At 45.5% G+C, this 17500-nt stretch overlaps 1 protein-coding gene across 1 annotated transcript in view; it reads left to right on the forward strand.

The window, feature by feature from the left end:
- Nucleotides 1–17500, forward strand: part of LOC135506583 (receptor-type tyrosine-protein phosphatase delta-like) — a 354431-nt gene that overhangs the window by 273091 nt on the left and 63840 nt on the right. Inside the window, exon 31 of the mRNA XM_064925920.1 lies at nt 16126–16301. Coding sequence (XP_064781992.1) covers nt 16126–16301 — 176 coding nt within the window. The remainder of the gene's footprint in view (nt 1–16125; nt 16302–17500) is intronic.

Here is a 17500-nt window from a genome sequence, read left to right on the forward strand (position 1 = left end):
AGGGAATAGGGCTCTGGTCTCTAGTAGTTCACTATATAGGGAATAGGGCCCTGGTCTATAGTAGTTCACTATATAGGGAATATGGGGGCTGTTTGTTAGTTGTGTATTTGATAGTGTTGTTATCAAGGAGGGCTGTTTGGTAGTTGTGTATTTGATAGTGTTGTTATCATGGAGGGCTGCTTGGTAGTTGTGTATTTGATAGTGTTGTTATCAAGGAGGGCTGTTTGTTAGTTGTGTATTTGATAGTGTTGTTATCATGGAGGGCTGCTTGGTAGTTGTGTATTTGATAGTGTTGTTATCAAGGAGGGCTGTTTGGTTGTTGTGTATTTGATAGTGTTGTTATCATGGAGGGCTGTTTGGTTGTTGTGTATTTGATAGTGTTGTTATCATGGAGGGCTGTTTGGTTGTTGTGTATTTGATAGTGTTGTTATCATGGAGGGCTGCTTGGTAGTTGTGTATTTGATAGTGTTGTTATCATGGAGGGCTGTTTGGTTGTTGTGTATTTGATAGTGTTGTTATCACGTAGGGCTGTTTGGTAGTTGTGTATTTGATAGTGTTGTTATCAAGGAGGGCTGTTTGGTAGTTGTGTATTTGATAGTGTTGTTATCATGGAGGGCTGTTTGGTTGTTGTGTATTTGATAGTGTTGTTATCATGGAGGGCTGTTTGGTTGTTGTGTATTTGATAGTGTTGTTATCATGGAGGGCTGTTTGGTTGTTGTGTATTTGATAGTGTTGTTATCATGGAGGGCTGTTTGGTTGTTGTGTATTTGATAGTGTTGTTATCATGGAGGGCTGTTTGGTTGTTGTGTTTTTGATAGTGTTGTTATCAAGGAGGGCTGTTTGGTAGTTGTGTTTTTGATAGTGTTGTTATCATGGAGGGCTGTTTGGTTGTTGTGTATTTGATAGTGTTGTTATCATGGAGGGCTGTTTGGTTGTTGTGTATTTGATAGTGTTGTTATCATGGAGGGCTGTTTGGTTGTTGTGTATTTGATAGTGTTGTTATCATGGAGGGCTGCTTGGTAGTTGTGTATTTGATAGTGTTGTTATCATGGAGGGCTGCTTGGTAGTTGTGTATTTGATAGTGTTGTTATCATGGAGGGCTGTTTGGTAGTTGTGTATTTGATAGTGTTGTTATCATGGAGGGCTGTTTGGTAGTTGTGTATTTGATACTGTTGTTATCATGGAGGGCTGTTTGGTAGTTGTGTATTTGATAGTGTTGTTATCATGGAGGGCTGTTTGGTTGTTGTGTATTTGATAGTGTTGTTATCATGGAGGGCTGTTTGGTAGTTGTGTATTTGATAGTGTTGTTATCAAGGAGGGCAGTTTGGTAGTTGTGTATTTGATAGTGTTGTTATCATGGAGGGCTGTTTGGTTGTTGTGTATTTGATAGTGTTGTTATCATGGAGGGCTGTTTGGTAGTTGTGTATTTGATAGTGTTGTTATCATGGAGGGCTGTTTGGTTGTTGTGTATTTGATACTGTTGTTATCATGGAGGGCTGCTTGGTAGTTGTGTATTTGATAGTGTTGTTATCATGGAGGGCTGTTTGGTTGTTGTGTATTTGATAGTGTTGTTATCAAGGAGGGCTGTTTGGTTGTTGTGTATTTGATAGTGTTGTTATCAAGGAGGGCAGTTTGGTTGTTGTGTATTTGATAGTGTTGTTATCAAGGAGGGCAGTTTGGTTGTTGTGTATTTGATAGTGTTGTTATCATGGAGGGCTGTTTGGTTGTTGTGTATTTGATAGTGTTGTTATCATGGAGGGCTGTTTGGTAGTTGTGTATTTGATAGTGTTGTTATCATGGAGGGCTGTTTGGTAGTTGTGTATTTGATAGTGTTGTTATCATGGAGGGCTGTTTGGTTGTTGTGTATTTGATAGTGTTGTTATCAAGGAGGGCTGTTTGGTTGTTGTGTATTTGATAGGAGGAGGGGTGTTTGGTAGTTGTGTATTTGATAGGAGGAGGGGTGTTTGGTTGTTGTGTATTTGATAGTGTTGTTATCAAGGAGGGCTGTTTGGTAGTTGTGTATTTGATAGGAGGAGGGGTGTTTGGTTGTTGTGTATTTGATAGGAGGAGGGGTGTTTGGTTGTTGTGTATTTGATAGGAGGAGGGGTGTTTGGTAGTTGTGTATTTGATAGGAGGAGGGCTGTTTGGTAGTTGTGTATTTGATAAGAGGGGGGGGTGTTTGGTAGTTGTGTATTTGATAAGAGGAGGGGTGTTTGTTAGTTTATATAAACTGACCTCAAAAGAAACATCAAGAGCTTTGTGACCTGCTTTCTGACTCACTAGAATCAGGTCAGGTCAGGGTGTGTGTGTGTGTGTGTGTGTGTGTGTGTGTGTGTGTGTGTGTGTGTGTGTGTGTGTGTGTGTGTGTGTGTGTGTGTGTGTGTGTGTGTGTGTGTGTGTGTGTGTGTGTGTGTGTGTGTGTGTGTGTGTGTGAGAGAGGCACACAGTGATTTGGGGGATTATGGGCATAAGGCCCAGATGAACATGACTGATCCTGAATGAAACAAACCCAATCCCCTCCTATACAAGCTGGTTATCAGCTGAGATAGTTGACCCAATCCCCTCCTATACAAGCTTGGTATCAGCTGAGATAGTTGACCCAATCCCCTCCTATACAAGCTTGGTATCAGCTGAGATAGTTGACCCAATCCCCTCCTATACAAGCTTGGTATCAGCTGAGATAGTTGACCCAATCCCCTCCTATACAAGCTTGGTATCAGCTGAGATAGTTGAACCAATCCCCTCCTATACAAGCTTGGTATCAGCTGAGATAGTTGACCCAATCCCCTCCTATACAAGCTGGGTATCAGCTGAGATAGTTGACCCAATCCCCTCCCATACAAGCTGGGTATCAGCTGAGATAGTTGACCCAATCCCCTCCTATACAAGCTTGGTATCAGCTGAGATAGTTGACCCAATCCCCTCCTATACAAGCTGGTTATCAGCTGAGATAGTTGACCCAATCCCCTCCCATACAAGCTTGGTATCAGCTGAGATAGTTGACCCAATCCCCTCCCATACAAGCTTGGTATCAGCTGAGATAGTTGACCCAATCCCCTCCTATACAAGCTGGGTATCAGCTGAGATAGTTGACCCAATCCCCTCCCATACAAGCTTGGTATCAGCTGAGATAGTTGACCCAATCCCCTCCTATACAAGCTTGGTATCAGCTGAGATAGTTGACCCAATCCCCTCCTATACAAGCTTGGTATCAGCTGAGATAGTTGACCCAATCCCCTCCTATACAAGCTTGGTATCAGCTGAGATAGTTGACCCAATCCCCTCCTATACAAGCTTGGTATCAGCTGAGATAGTTGAACCAATCCCCTCCTATACAAGCTTGGTATCAGCTGAGATAGTTGACCCAATCCCCTCCTATACAAGCTGGGTATCAGCTGAGATAGTTGACCCAATCCCCTCCCATACAAGCTGGGTATCAGCTGAGATAGTTGACCCAATCCCCTCCTATACAAGCTTGGTATCAGCTGAGATAGTTGACCCAATCCCCTCCTATACAAGCTGGTTATCAGCTGAGATAGTTGACCCAATCCCCTCCCATACAAGCTTGGTATCAGCTGAGATAGTTGACCCAATCCCCTCCCATACAAGCTTGGTATCAGCTGAGATAGTTGACCCAATCCCCTCCTATACAAGCTGGGTATCAGCTGAGATAGTTGACCCAATCCCCTCCCATACAAGCTTGGTATCAGCTGAGATAGTTGACCCAATCCCCTCCTATACAAGCTGGGTATCAGCTGAGATAGTTGACCCAATCCCCTCCTATACAAGCTGGGTATCAGCTGAGATAGTTGACCCAATCCCCTCCCATACAAGCTTGGTATCAGCTGAGATAGTTGACCCAATCCCCTCCTATACAAGCTGGGTATCAGCTGAGATAGTTGACCCAATCCCCTCCTATACAAGCTGGGTATCAGCTGAGATAGTTGACCCAATCCCCTCCTATACAAGCTGGTTATCAGCTGAGATAGTTGACCCAATCCCCTCCTATACAAGCTTGGTATCAGCTGAGATAGTTGACCCAATCCCCTCCTATACAAGCTGGTATCAGCTGAGATAGTTGACCCAATCCCCTCCTATACAAGCTGGGTATCAGCTGAGATAGTTGACCCAATCCCCTCCTATACAAGCTGGGTATCAGCTGAGATAGTTGACCCAATCCCCTCCCATACAAGCTGGGTATCAGCTGAGATAGTTGACACAATCCCCTCCTATACAAGCTTGGTATCAGCTGAGATAGTTGACCCAATCCCCTCCTATACAAGCTGGTTATCAGCTGAGATAGTTGACCCAATCCCCTCCTATACAAGCTGGGTATCAGCTGAGATAGTTGACCCAATCCCCTCCTATACAAGCTGGGTATCAGCTGAGATAGTTGACCCAATCCCCTCCCATACAAGCTGGGTATCAGCTGAGATAGTTGACACAATCCCCTCCTATACAAGCTTGGTATCAGCTGAGATAGTTGACCCAATCCCCTCCTATACAAGCTGGTTATCAGCTGAGATAGTTGACCCAATCCCCTCCTATACAAGCTGGGTATCAGCTGAGATAGTTGACCCAATCCCCTCCCATACAAGCTGGGTATCAGCTGAGATAGTTGACCCAATCCCCTCCTATACAAGCTTGGTATCAGCTGAGATAGTTGACCCAATCCCCTCCTATACAAGCTGGGTATCAGCTGAGATAGTTGACACAATCCCCTCCCATACAAGCTTGGTATCAGCTGAGATAGTTGACCCAATCCCCTCCTATACAAGCTTGGTATCAGCTGAGATAGTTGACCCAATCCCCTCCTATACAAGCTTGGTATCAGCTGAGATAGTTGACCCAATCCCCTCCTATACAAGCTTGGTATCAGCTGAGATAGTTGACCCAATCCCCTCCTATACAAGCTTGGTATCAGCTGAGATAGTTGACCCAATCCCCTCCTATACAAGCTTGGTATCAGCTGAGATAGTTGACCCAATCCCCTCCTATACAAGCTGGTTATCAGCTGAGATAGTTGACCCAATCCCCTCCTATACAAGCTTGGTATCAGCTGAGATAGTTGACCCAATCCCCTCCTATACAAGCTTGGTATCAGCTGAGATAGTTGACCCAATCCCCTCCTATACAAGCTGGTTATCAGCTGAGATAGTTGACCCAATCCCCTCCTATACAAGCTTGGTATCAGCTGAGATAGTTGACCCAATCCCCTCCTATACAAGCTGGTTATCAGCTGAGATAGTTGACCCAATCCCCTCCTATACAAGCTTGGTATCAGCTGAGATAGTTGACCCAATCCCCTCCTATACAAGCTGAGATAGTTGACCCAATCAGCTGAGATAGCTGAGATGACCCAATCCCCTCCTATACAAGCTGGTTATCAGCTGAGATAGTTGACCCAATCCCCTCCTATACAAGCTTGGTATCAGCTGAGATAGTTGACACAATCCCCTCCTATACAAGCTGGTTATCAGCTGAGATAGTTGACCCAATCCCCTCCTATACAAGCTGGTTATCAGCTGAGATAGTTGACACAATCCCCTCCTATACAAGCTGGTTATCAGCTGAGATAGTTGACACAATCCCCTCCCATACAAGCTGGTTATCAGCTGAGATAGTTGACCCAATCCCCTCCTATACAAGCTTGGTATCAGCTGAGATAGTTGACCCAATCCCCTCCTATACAAGCTTGGTATCAGCTGAGATAGTTGACACAATCCCCTCCCATACAAGCTGGTTATCAGCTGAGATAGTTGACACAATCCCCTCCCATACAAGCTGGTTATCAGCTGAGATAGTTGACACAATCCCCTCCTATACAAGCTGGGTATCAGCTGAGATAGTTGACCCAATCCCCTCCTATACAAGCTTGGTATCAGCTGAGATAGTTGACACAATCCCCTCCTATACAAGCTGGGTATCAGCTGAGATAGTTGACCCAATCCCCTCCTATACAAGCTGGGTATCAGCTGAGATAGTTGACCCAATCCCCTCCCATACAAGCTGGGTATCAGCTGAGATAGTTGACACAATCCCCTCCTATACAAGCTTGGTATCAGCTGAGATAGTTGACCCAATCCCCTCCTATACAAGCTGGTTATCAGCTGAGATAGTTGACCCAATCCCCTCCTATACAAGCTGGGTATCAGCTGAGATAGTTGACCCAATCCCCTCCCATACAAGCTGGGTATCAGCTGAGATAGTTGACCCAATCCCCTCCTATACAAGCTTGGTATCAGCTGAGATAGTTGACCCAATCCCCTCCTATACAAGCTGGGTATCAGCTGAGATAGTTGACACAATCCCCTCCCATACAAGCTTGGTATCAGCTGAGATAGTTGACCCAATCCCCTCCTATACAAGCTTGGTATCAGCTGAGATAGTTGACCCAATCCCCTCCTATACAAGCTTGGTATCAGCTGAGATAGTTGACCCAATCCCCTCCTATACAAGCTTGGTATCAGCTGAGATAGTTGACCCAATCCCCTCCTATACAAGCTTGGTATCAGCTGAGATAGTTGACCCAATCCCCTCCTATACAAGCTTGGTATCAGCTGAGATAGTTGACCCAATCCCCTCCTATACAAGCTGGTTATCAGCTGAGATAGTTGACCCAATCCCCTCCTATACAAGCTTGGTATCAGCTGAGATAGTTGACCCAATCCCCTCCTATACAAGCTTGGTATCAGCTGAGATAGTTGACCCAATCCCCTCCTATACAAGCTGGTTATCAGCTGAGATAGTTGACCCAATCCCCTCCTATACAAGCTTGGTATCAGCTGAGATAGTTGACCCAATCCCCTCCTATACAAGCTGGTTATCAGCTGAGATAGTTGACCCAATCCCCTCCTATACAAGCTTGGTATCAGCTGAGATAGTTGACCCAATCCCCTCCTATACAAGCTTGGTATCAGCTGAGATAGTTGACCCAATCCCCTCCTATACAAGCTGGTTATCAGCTGAGATAGTTGACCCAATCCCCTCCTATACAAGCTTGGTATCAGCTGAGATAGTTGACACAATCCCCTCCTATACAAGCTGGTTATCAGCTGAGATAGTTGACCCAATCCCCTCCTATACAAGCTGGTTATCAGCTGAGATAGTTGACACAATCCCCTCCTATACAAGCTGGTTATCAGCTGAGATAGTTGACACAATCCCCTCCCATACAAGCTGGTTATCAGCTGAGATAGTTGACCCAATCCCCTCCTATACAAGCTTGGTATCAGCTGAGATAGTTGACCCAATCCCCTCCTATACAAGCTTGGTATCAGCTGAGATAGTTGACACAATCCCCTCCCATACAAGCTGGTTATCAGCTGAGATAGTTGACACAATCCCCTCCCATACAAGCTGGTTATCAGCTGAGATAGTTGACACAATCCCCTCCTATACAAGCTGGGTATCAGCTGAGATAGTTGACCCAATCCCCTCCTATACAAGCTTGGTATCAGCTGAGATAGTTGACACAATCCCCTCCTATACAAGCTGGGTATCAGCTGAGATAGTTGACCCAATCCCCTCCTATACAAGCTTGGTATCAGCTGAGATAGTTGGCCCAATCCCCTCCTATACAAGCTGGGTACCAGCTGAGATAGTTGACCCAATCCCCTCCTATACAAGCTTGGTATCAGCTGAGATAGTTGACACAATCCCCTCCTATACAAGCTTGGTATCAGCTGAGATAGTTGACCCAATCCCCTCCCATACAAGCTGGGTATCAGCTGAGATAGTTGACCCAATCCCCTCCCATACAAGCTTGGTATCAGCTGAGATAGTTGACCCAATCCCCTCCCATACAAGCTTGGTATCAGCTGAGATAGTTGACCCAATCCCCTCCCATACAAGCTGGGTATCAGCTGAGATAGTTGACCCAATCCCCTCCCATACAAGCTGGGTATCAGCTGAGATAGTTGACCCAATCCCCTCCCATACAAGCTTGGTATCAGCTGAGATAGTTGACACAATCCCCTCCCATACAAGCTGGGTATCAGCTGAGATAGTTGACCCAATCCCCTCCCATACAAGCTTGGTATCAGCTGAGATAGTTGACCCAATCCCCTCCTATACAAGCTTGGTATCAGCTGAGATAGTTGACCCAATCCCCTCCCATACAAGCTTGGTATCAGCTGAGATAGTTGACCCAATCCCCTCCTATACAAGCTTGGTATCAGCTGAGATAGTTGACCCAATCCCCTCCCATACAAGCTTGGTATCAGCTGAGATAGTTGACCCAATCCCCTCCCATACAAGCTTGGTATCAGCTGAGATAGTTGACCCAATCCCCTCCCATACAAGCTTGGTATCAGCTGAGATAGTTGACCCAATCCCCTCCCATACAAGCTTGGTATCAGCTGAGATAGTTGACCCAATCCCCTCCCATACAAGCTGGTTATCAGCTGAGATAGTTGACCCAATCCCCTCCCATACAAGCTGGTTATCAGCTGAGATAGTTGACCCAATCCCCTCCCATACAAGCTGGTTATCAGCTGAGATAGTTGACCCAATCCCCTCCTATACAAGCTGGTTATCAGCTGAGATAGTTGACCCAATCCCCTCCTATACAAGCTGGGTACCAGCTGAGATAGTTGACCCAATCCCCTCCTATACAAGCTGGGTACCAGCTGAGATAGTTGACCCAATCCCCTCCTATACAAGCTTGGTATCAGCTGAGATAGTTGACCCAATCCCCTCCTATACAAGCTTGGTATCAGCTGAGATAGTTGGCCCAATCCCCTCCTATACAAGCTGGGTACCAGCTGAGATAGTTGACCCAATCCCCTCCTATACAAGCTTGGTATCAGCTGAGATAGTTGACCCAATCCCCTCCCATACAAGCTGGGTACCAGCTGAGATAGTTGACCCAATCCCCTCCTATACAAGCTTGGTATCAGCTGAGATAGTTGACCCAATCCCCTCCTATACAAGCTTGGTATCAGCTGAGATAGTTGACCCAATCCCCTCCCATACAAGCTTGGTATCAGCTGAGATAGTTGACCCAATCCCCTCCTATACAAGCTTGGTATCAGCTGAGATAGTTGACCCAATCCCCTCCCATACAAGCTTGGTATCAGCTGAGATAGTTGACCCAATCCCCTCCTATACAAGCTTGGTATCAGCTGAGATAGTTGACCCAATCCCCTCCTATACAAGCTGGGTATCAGCTGAGATAGTTGACCCAATCCCCTCCCATACAAACTGGGTATCAGCTGAGATAGTTGACCCAATCCCCTCCTATACAAGCTGGGTATCAGCTGAGATAGTTGACCCAATCCCCTCCTATACAAGCTTGGTATCAGCTGAGATAGTTGACCCAATCCCCTCCCATACAAGCTTGGTATCAGCTGAGATAGTTGACACAATCCCCTCCCATACAAGCTTGGTATCAGCTGAGATAGTTGACCCAATCCCCTCCTATACAAGCTTGGTATCAGCTGAGATAGTTGACCCAATCCCCTCCTATACAAGCTTGGTATCAGCTGAGATAGTTGACACAATCCCCTCCTATACAAGCTTGGTATCAGCTGAGATAGTTGACCCAATCCCCTCCCATACAAGCTGGGTATCAGCTGAGATAGTTGACCCAATCCCCTCCCATACAAGCTTGGTATCAGCTGAGATAGTTGACCCAATCCCCTCCCATACAAGCTTGGTATCAGCTGAGATAGTTGACCCAATCCCCTCCCATACAAGCTGGGTATCAGCTGAGATAGTTGACCCAATCCCCTCCCATACAAGCTGGGTATCAGCTGAGATAGTTGACCCAATCCCCTCCCATACAAGCTTGGTATCAGCTGAGATAGTTGACACAATCCCCTCCCATACAAGCTTGGTATCAGCTGAGATAGTTGACCCAATCCCCTCCCATACAAGCTTGGTATCAGCTGAGATAGTTGACCCAATCCCCTCCCATACAAGCTTGGTATCAGCTGAGATAGTTGACCCAATCCCCTCCCATACAAGCTTGGTATCAGCTGAGATAGTTGACCCAATCCCCTCCCATACAAGCTGGTTATCAGCTGAGATAGTTGACCCAATCCCCTCCCATACAAGCTGGTTATCAGCTGAGATAGTTGACCCAATCCCCTCCCATACAAGCTGGTTATCAGCTGAGATAGTTGACCCAATCCCCTCCTATACAAGCTGGTTATCAGCTGAGATAGTTGACCCAATCCCCTCCTATACAAGCTGGGTACCAGCTGAGATAGTTGACCCAATCCCCTCCTATACAAGCTGGGTACCAGCTGAGATAGTTGACCCAATCCCCTCCTATACAAGCTTGGTATCAGCTGAGATAGTTGACCCAATCCCCTCCTATACAAGCTTGGTATCAGCTGAGATAGTTGACCCAATCCCCTCCTATACAAGCTGGGTACCAGCTGAGATAGTTGACCCAATCCCCTCCTATACAAGCTTGGTATCAGCTGAGATAGTTGACCCAATCCCCTCCCATACAAGCTGGGTACCAGCTGAGATAGTTGACCCAATCCCCTCCCATACAAGCTTGGTATCAGCTGAGATAGTTGACCCAATCCCCTCCCATACAAGCTTGGTATCAGCTGAGATAGTTGACCCAATCCCCTCCTATACAAGCTTGGTATCAGCTGAGATAGTTGACCCAATCCCCTCCTATACAAGCTTGGTATCAGCTGAGATAGTTGACCCAATCCCCTCCTATACAAGCTTGGTATCAGCTGAGATAGTTGACCCAATCCCCTCCTATACAAGCTTGGTATCAGCTGAGATAGTTGACCCAATCCCCTCCCATACAAGCTTGATATCAGCTGAGATAGTTGACCCAATCCCCTCCTATACAAGCTTGATATCAGCTGAGATAGTTGACACAATCCCCTCCTATACAAGCTTGGTATCAGCTGAGATAGTTGACCCAATCCCCTCCTATACAAGCTTGGTATCAGCTGAGATAGTTGACCCAATCCCCTCCCATACAAGCTGGTTATCAGCTGAGATAGTTGACCCAATCCCCTCCCATACAAGCTTCGTATCAGCTGAGATAGTTGACCCAATCCCCTCCCATACAAGCTTGGTATCAGCTGAGATAGTTGACCCAATCCCCTCCTATACAAGCTTGGTATCAGCTGAGATAGTTGACACAATCCCCTCCCATACAAGCTTGGTATCAGCTGAGATAGTTGACCCAATCCCCTCCCATACAAGCTTGGTATCAGCTGAGATAGTTGACCCAATCCCCTCCTATACAAGCTTGGTATCAGCTGAGATAGTTGACACAATCCCCTCCCATACAAGCTTGGTATCAGCTGAGATAGTTGACCCAATCCCCTCCCATACAAGCTTGGTATCAGCTGAGATAGTTGACACAATCCCCTCCCATACAAGCTTGGTATCAGCTGAGATAGTTGACCCAATCCCCTCCCATACAAGCTTGGTATCAGCTGAGATAGTTGACCCAATCCCCTCCTATACAAGCTGGTTATCAGCTGAGATAGTTGACCCAATCCCCTCCCATACAAGCTTGGTATCAGCTGAGATAGTTGACCCAATCCCCTCCCATACAAGCTTGGTATCAGCTGAGATAGTTGACACCATCCCCTCCCATACAAGCTTGGTATCAGCTGAGATAGTTGACCCAATCCCCTCCCATACAAGCTTGGTATCAGCTGAGATAGTTGACACAATCCCCTCCTATACAAGCTTGGTATCAGCTGAGATAGTTGACCCAATCCCCTCCCATACAAGCTTGGTATCAGCTGAGATAGTTGACCCAATCCCCTCCTATACAAGCTTGGTATCAGCTGAGATAGTTGACACAATCCCCTCCTATACAAGCTTGGTATCAGCTGAGATAGTTGACCCAATCCCCTCCTATACAAGCTTGGTATCAGCTGAGATAGTTGACCCAATCCCCTCCTATACAAGCTTGGTATCAGCTGAGATAGTTGACCCAATCCCCTCCTATACAAGCTTGGTATCAGCTGAGATAGTTGACCCAATCCCCTCCCATACAAGCTTGGTATCAGCTGAGATAGTTGACCCAATCCCCTCCTATACAAGCTTGGTATCAGCTGAGATAGTTGACCCAATCCCCTCCTATACAAGCTTGGTATCAGCTGAGATAGTTGACCCAATCCCCTCCCATACATGCTTGGTATCAGCTGAGATTGTTGACCCAATCCCCTCCCATACAAGCTTGGTATCAGCTGAGATAGTTGACCCAATCCCCTCCCATACAAGCTTGGTATCAGCTGAGATAGTTGACCCAATCCCCTCCTATACAAGCTTGGTATCAGCTGAGATAGTTGACACAATCCCCTCCCATACAAGCTTGGTATCAGCTGAGATAGTTGACCCAATCCCCTCCCATACAAGCTTGGTATCAGCTGAGATAGTTGACACAATCCCCTCCCATACAAGCTTGGTATCAGCTGAGATAGTTGACCCAATCCCCTCCCAGACAAGCTTGGTATCAGCTGAGATAGTTGACCCAATCCCCTCCTATACAAGCTGGTTATCAGCTGAGATAGTTGACCCAATCCCCTCCCATACAAGCTTGGTATCAGCTGAGATAGTTGACCCAATCCCCTCCCATACAAGCTTGGTATCAGCTGAGATAGTTGACACCATCCCCTCCCATACAAGCTTGGTATCAGCTGAGATAGTTGACCCAATCCCCTCCCATACAAGCTTGGTATCAGCTGAGATAGTTGACACAATCCCCTCCTATACAAGCTTGGTATCAGCTGAGATAGTTGACCCAATCCCCTCCCATACAAGCTTGGTATCAGCTGAGATAGTTGACCCAATCCCCTCCTATACAAGCTTGGTATCAGCTGAGATAGTTGACACAATCCCCTCCTATACAAGCTTGGTATCAGCTGAGATAGTTGACCCAATCCCCTCCTATACAAGCTTGGTATCAGCTGAGATAGTTGACCCAATCCCCTCCTATACAAGCTTGGTATCAGCTGAGATAGTTGACCCAATCCCCTCCTATACAAGCTTGGTATCAGCTGAGATAGTTGACCCAATCCCCTCCCATACAAGCTTGGTATCAGCTGAGATAGTTGACCCAATCCCCTCCTATACAAGCTTGGTATCAGCTGAGATAGTTGACCCAATCCCCTCCTATACAAGCTTGGTATCAGCTGAGATAGTTGACCCAATCCCCTCCCATACATGCTTGGTATCAGCTGAGATTGTTGACCCAATCCCCTCCCATACAAGCTTGGTATCAGCTGAGATAGTTGACCCAATCCCCTCCCATACAAGCTTGGTATCAGCTGAGATAGTTGACCCAATCCCCTCCCATACAAGCTTGGTATTAGCTGAGATAGTTGACCCAATCCCCTCCCATACAAGCTTGGTATCAGCTGAGATAGTTGACCCAATCCCCTCCTATACAAGCTTGGTATCAGCTGAGATAGTTGACCCAATCCCCTCCCATACAAGCTTGGTATCAGCTGAGATAGTTGACCCAATCCCCTCCCATACAAGCTTGGTATCAGCTGAGATAGTTGACCCAATCCCCTCCCATACAAGCTTGGTACCAGCTGAGATAGTTGACCCAATCCCCTCCCATACAAGCTTGGTATCAGCTGAGATAGTTGACCCAATCCCCTCCCATACAAGCTTGGTATCAGCTGAGATAGTTGACACAATCCCCTCCTATAGAAACTGGTTATCAGCTGAGATAGTTGACTCAATTCCCTCCCATACAAACTGGTTATCAGCTGTGATAGTTAGGGCTGCAATCACGTTAACAGGATCGATATGACAACAGCCAGTTAAAGTGCAGGGCGCCAAATTGAAAAGAATAGAAATCTCATCATTAAAATTCCTCAAACATACAGGTATCTCATACCGTTTTAAAGGTAATCTTGTTGTTAATCCCACCACAGTGTCCGATTTCAAAAAGGCTTTACAGCGAAAGCACCACAAACGATTACGTTAGGTGACCACCAACTCACAGAAAAACACAGCCATTTTTCCAGCCAAAGAGAGGAGTTACACAAAGCACAAATAGAGATAAAATGAATCACTAACCTTTGATGATCTTCATCAGATGACACTCATTGGACTTCATGTTACACAATACATGTATGTTTTGTTTGATAGAGTTCATATTTATATAAAAAAATCTCAGTATACATTGGCGCGTTACGTTCACTAGTTCCAAAAACATCTGGTGATATTGCAGAGAGCCACATCATTTTACAGAATTTTACACATCATTTTACTCATTATAAATGTTGATAAAAATACAATTGTTAGACATGGAATTATAGATATACCTCTCCTTAATGCAACCGCTGTGTCAGATATTTTTTTAAACTTTACGGAAAAAGCAAACCATGCAATAATCTGAGAACGGCGCTAGGATAATTTTTTTTAATTATCCGCCATGTTGGAGTCAACATAAATCAGAAATAACATTATAAATATTCCCTTACCTTTGATGATCTTCATCAGAATGCACTCCCAGGAATCCTAGTTCCACAATAAATGTTTGATTTGTTCGATAATGTCCATTATTTATGTCCAAGTAGCTACTTTTGTTAGGGCGTTTAGAACACAAATCCAAACGCTCGTGCAGGTCCAGCCGAACGTCGGACGAAAACTTCAAAAAGTTATATTACAGGTCGTAGAAACATTTCAAACAAAGTATACAATCAATCTTTAGTATGTTTTTATCATAAATCTTCAATAACATTCCAACCAGAGAATCCCTTTGTGTATAGAGAAGCCATAGAACGCAGGTCGATATCATGTGAAATGCGCGTGACCAGGACCTGGCTCTCTGCCAGACCACTGACTCAAAGAGCTCTCATCCGGCCCCACATCACAGTAGAAGCCTCATTCAAGTTTCTAAAGATGGTTGACATCTAGTGGAAGCCTTAGGAAGTGCAACATAACCAATATCCCACTGTGTATTCAATAGGGGCTGTGTTGAAAATTGACCAACCTCAGATTTCTCACTTCCTGTTTGGATTTTTTCTCAGTTTTTTGCCTGCCATATGAGTTTTGTTATACTCACAGACATCATTCAAACAGTTTTAGAAATTTCAGAGTGTTTTCTATCCAATACTAATAATAATATGCATATATTAGCAACTGGCACTGAGGAGCAGGCCGTTTACTCTGGGCACATCTGGGCACCTTTCATCCAAGCTACTCAATTCTGCCCCTGCAGCCATAAGAAGTTAACACAATCAGCTGAGATAGTTAACACACATCCACTAACCAACACATCGACTGTACATATGCAGATTGATTGGTTGATTGATTGATTGATTTGTTGATTGGTTGATTGATTGATTGATTTGTTGATTGGTTGATTGATTGATTGGTTGATTGATTGATTGATTGATTGATTGATTGGTTGATTGGTTGATTGATTGATTTGTTGATTGGTTGATTGATTGATTGGTTATTTGGTTGATTGATTGGTTGATTGATTGATTGGTTGATTGATTGATTGACACTTTGATAATCCCCAAGGGGCGGCTGATCTGATTTCCTGAAAGAATTAACAATAAACGTTACACACGAAAACCATAAGGACATTACAAATGTTTCTCTCCCTCCCTCCACTTCTCTCTCTTTCCCTCTCCCTCCCTCCCCTCTCTCTCCCTCTCTCTCCCTCCCTCCACTTCTCTCTCTTTCCCTCTCCCTCCCTCCCCTCTCTCTCCCTCTCTCTCCCTCCCTCCACTTCTCTCTCTTTCCCTCTCTCCCTCCCCTCTTTCTCCCTCTCTCTCCCCCTCCACTTCTCTCTCTTTCCCTCTCCCTCCCTCCACTTCTCTCTCTTTCCCTCTCTCCCTCCCCTCTCTCTCCTTCTCTCTCCCTCCCTCCACTTCTCTCTCTTTCCCTCTCCCTCCCTCCACTTCTCTCTCTTTCCCTCTCTCCCTCCCCTCTCTCTCCCTCTCTCTCCCTCCCTCCACTTCTCTCTCTTTCCCTCTCTCTCCCTCCCCTCTTTCTCCCTCTCTCTCCCCCTCCACTTCTCTCTCTTTCCCTCTCCCTCCCTCCACTTCTCTCTCTTTCCCTCTCGCTCCCTCCCCTCTCTCTCCCTCTCTCTCCCTTCCTCCACTTTCTCCCTTCCCTCTCTCTCCCTCCCCTCTTTCTCCCTCTCTCTCCCCCCTCCAGGTATCCCAGGCAGCGACTACATCAATGCTAACTACATTGATGGCTACCGCCGTCAAAACGCCTACATCGCGACGCAGGGCTCTCTCCCCGAGACCTTCTGTGACTTCTGGAGACTGGTTTGGGAACAGCACACGGCCAACATCGTCATGATGACCAAGCTAGAGGAGAAGTCTCGGGTAAGGACTCTGAGATCCCATGTTTAATACAGTGAAGAGGACAGATACAAATCAATAGATTGATTGATTGATAGAAATTACATTTTTTTACATTTAAGTGATTTTTAGCAGACACTTTTATCCAGAGCTACTTATGTGATCAGTTAGTGTCCGATCATTGTAATGATCTGGGGGAAAGTGGACGGATCAGTTGACAGCCAATGGGGATGGAGATAGAACTAGACTATGTCCTGTACAGCCTTGTACCCACTAATGTCAACGTACAGTGTGGATAGAATGTCTGCTGGTGTGGACGGCCAATGGGGATGGAGATAGAATGTCTTCTGGTGTGGACGGCCAATGGGGATGGAGATAGAACTAGACTATGTCCTGTACAGCGTTGTACCCACTAATGTCAACGTACAGTGTGGATAGAATGTCTGCTGGTGTGGACGGCCATTGGGGATGGAGATAGAATGTCTGCTGGTGTGGACGGCCATTGGGGATGGAGATAGAATGTCTTCTGGTGTGGACGGCCAATGGGGATGGAGATAGAACTAGACTATGTCCTGTACAGCGTTGTACCCACTAATGTCAACGTACAGTGTGGATAGAATGTCTGCTGGTGTGGACGGCCATTGGGGATGGAGATAGAATGTCTTCTGGTGTGGACGGCCAATGGGGAACAGGGAACATAATTGCCTAATCATTTTGTAGACTGTAAAAGTGACCACAACAAGTCCGAACAGATACAGTATAATAATAGACTTTAAACAGAATCATTTCAAACGATGTTTACATTTTCAAAACCGATATGATGACATATATCTCTCCTTGAATAGTTTTTGGAACAGATTTCCAAACTTAACATCAGTTGTAGCTGATTTGCTGGTGGGGTTGTTTTTTTTTCAGTTGTTTTTTCTTCCCAAGAATAAATAAATAAATATCTATATTGTTTTGTTTTTTTTTTGGGGGGGGGGGCTTAGAAAATTTGGGGTGGCCAAATAACATGCAGGGGGCCAGTTGGTGAACCTTGTTGTATATTATGTGTGTATACAGCAGTATGACTCTCCTATTAGGACTTCAAATAATCATGTATTTTCTACCTCTAACGTGTTTCTAACATGGTGTTGTCACCTTTAGTCTCCCGTTTCTCTTCTTTCCTCATGTAGAAACTAGGTACAACTTTCTCTTTCCGCCATGCTTCTACTGATACTATG

This window comes from Oncorhynchus masou, chromosome 20 (assembly GCF_036934945.1).
Source record: "Oncorhynchus masou masou isolate Uvic2021 chromosome 20, UVic_Omas_1.1, whole genome shotgun sequence".
In the NCBI taxonomy this organism is placed as follows: domain Eukaryota; kingdom Metazoa; phylum Chordata; class Actinopteri; order Salmoniformes; family Salmonidae; genus Oncorhynchus; species Oncorhynchus masou.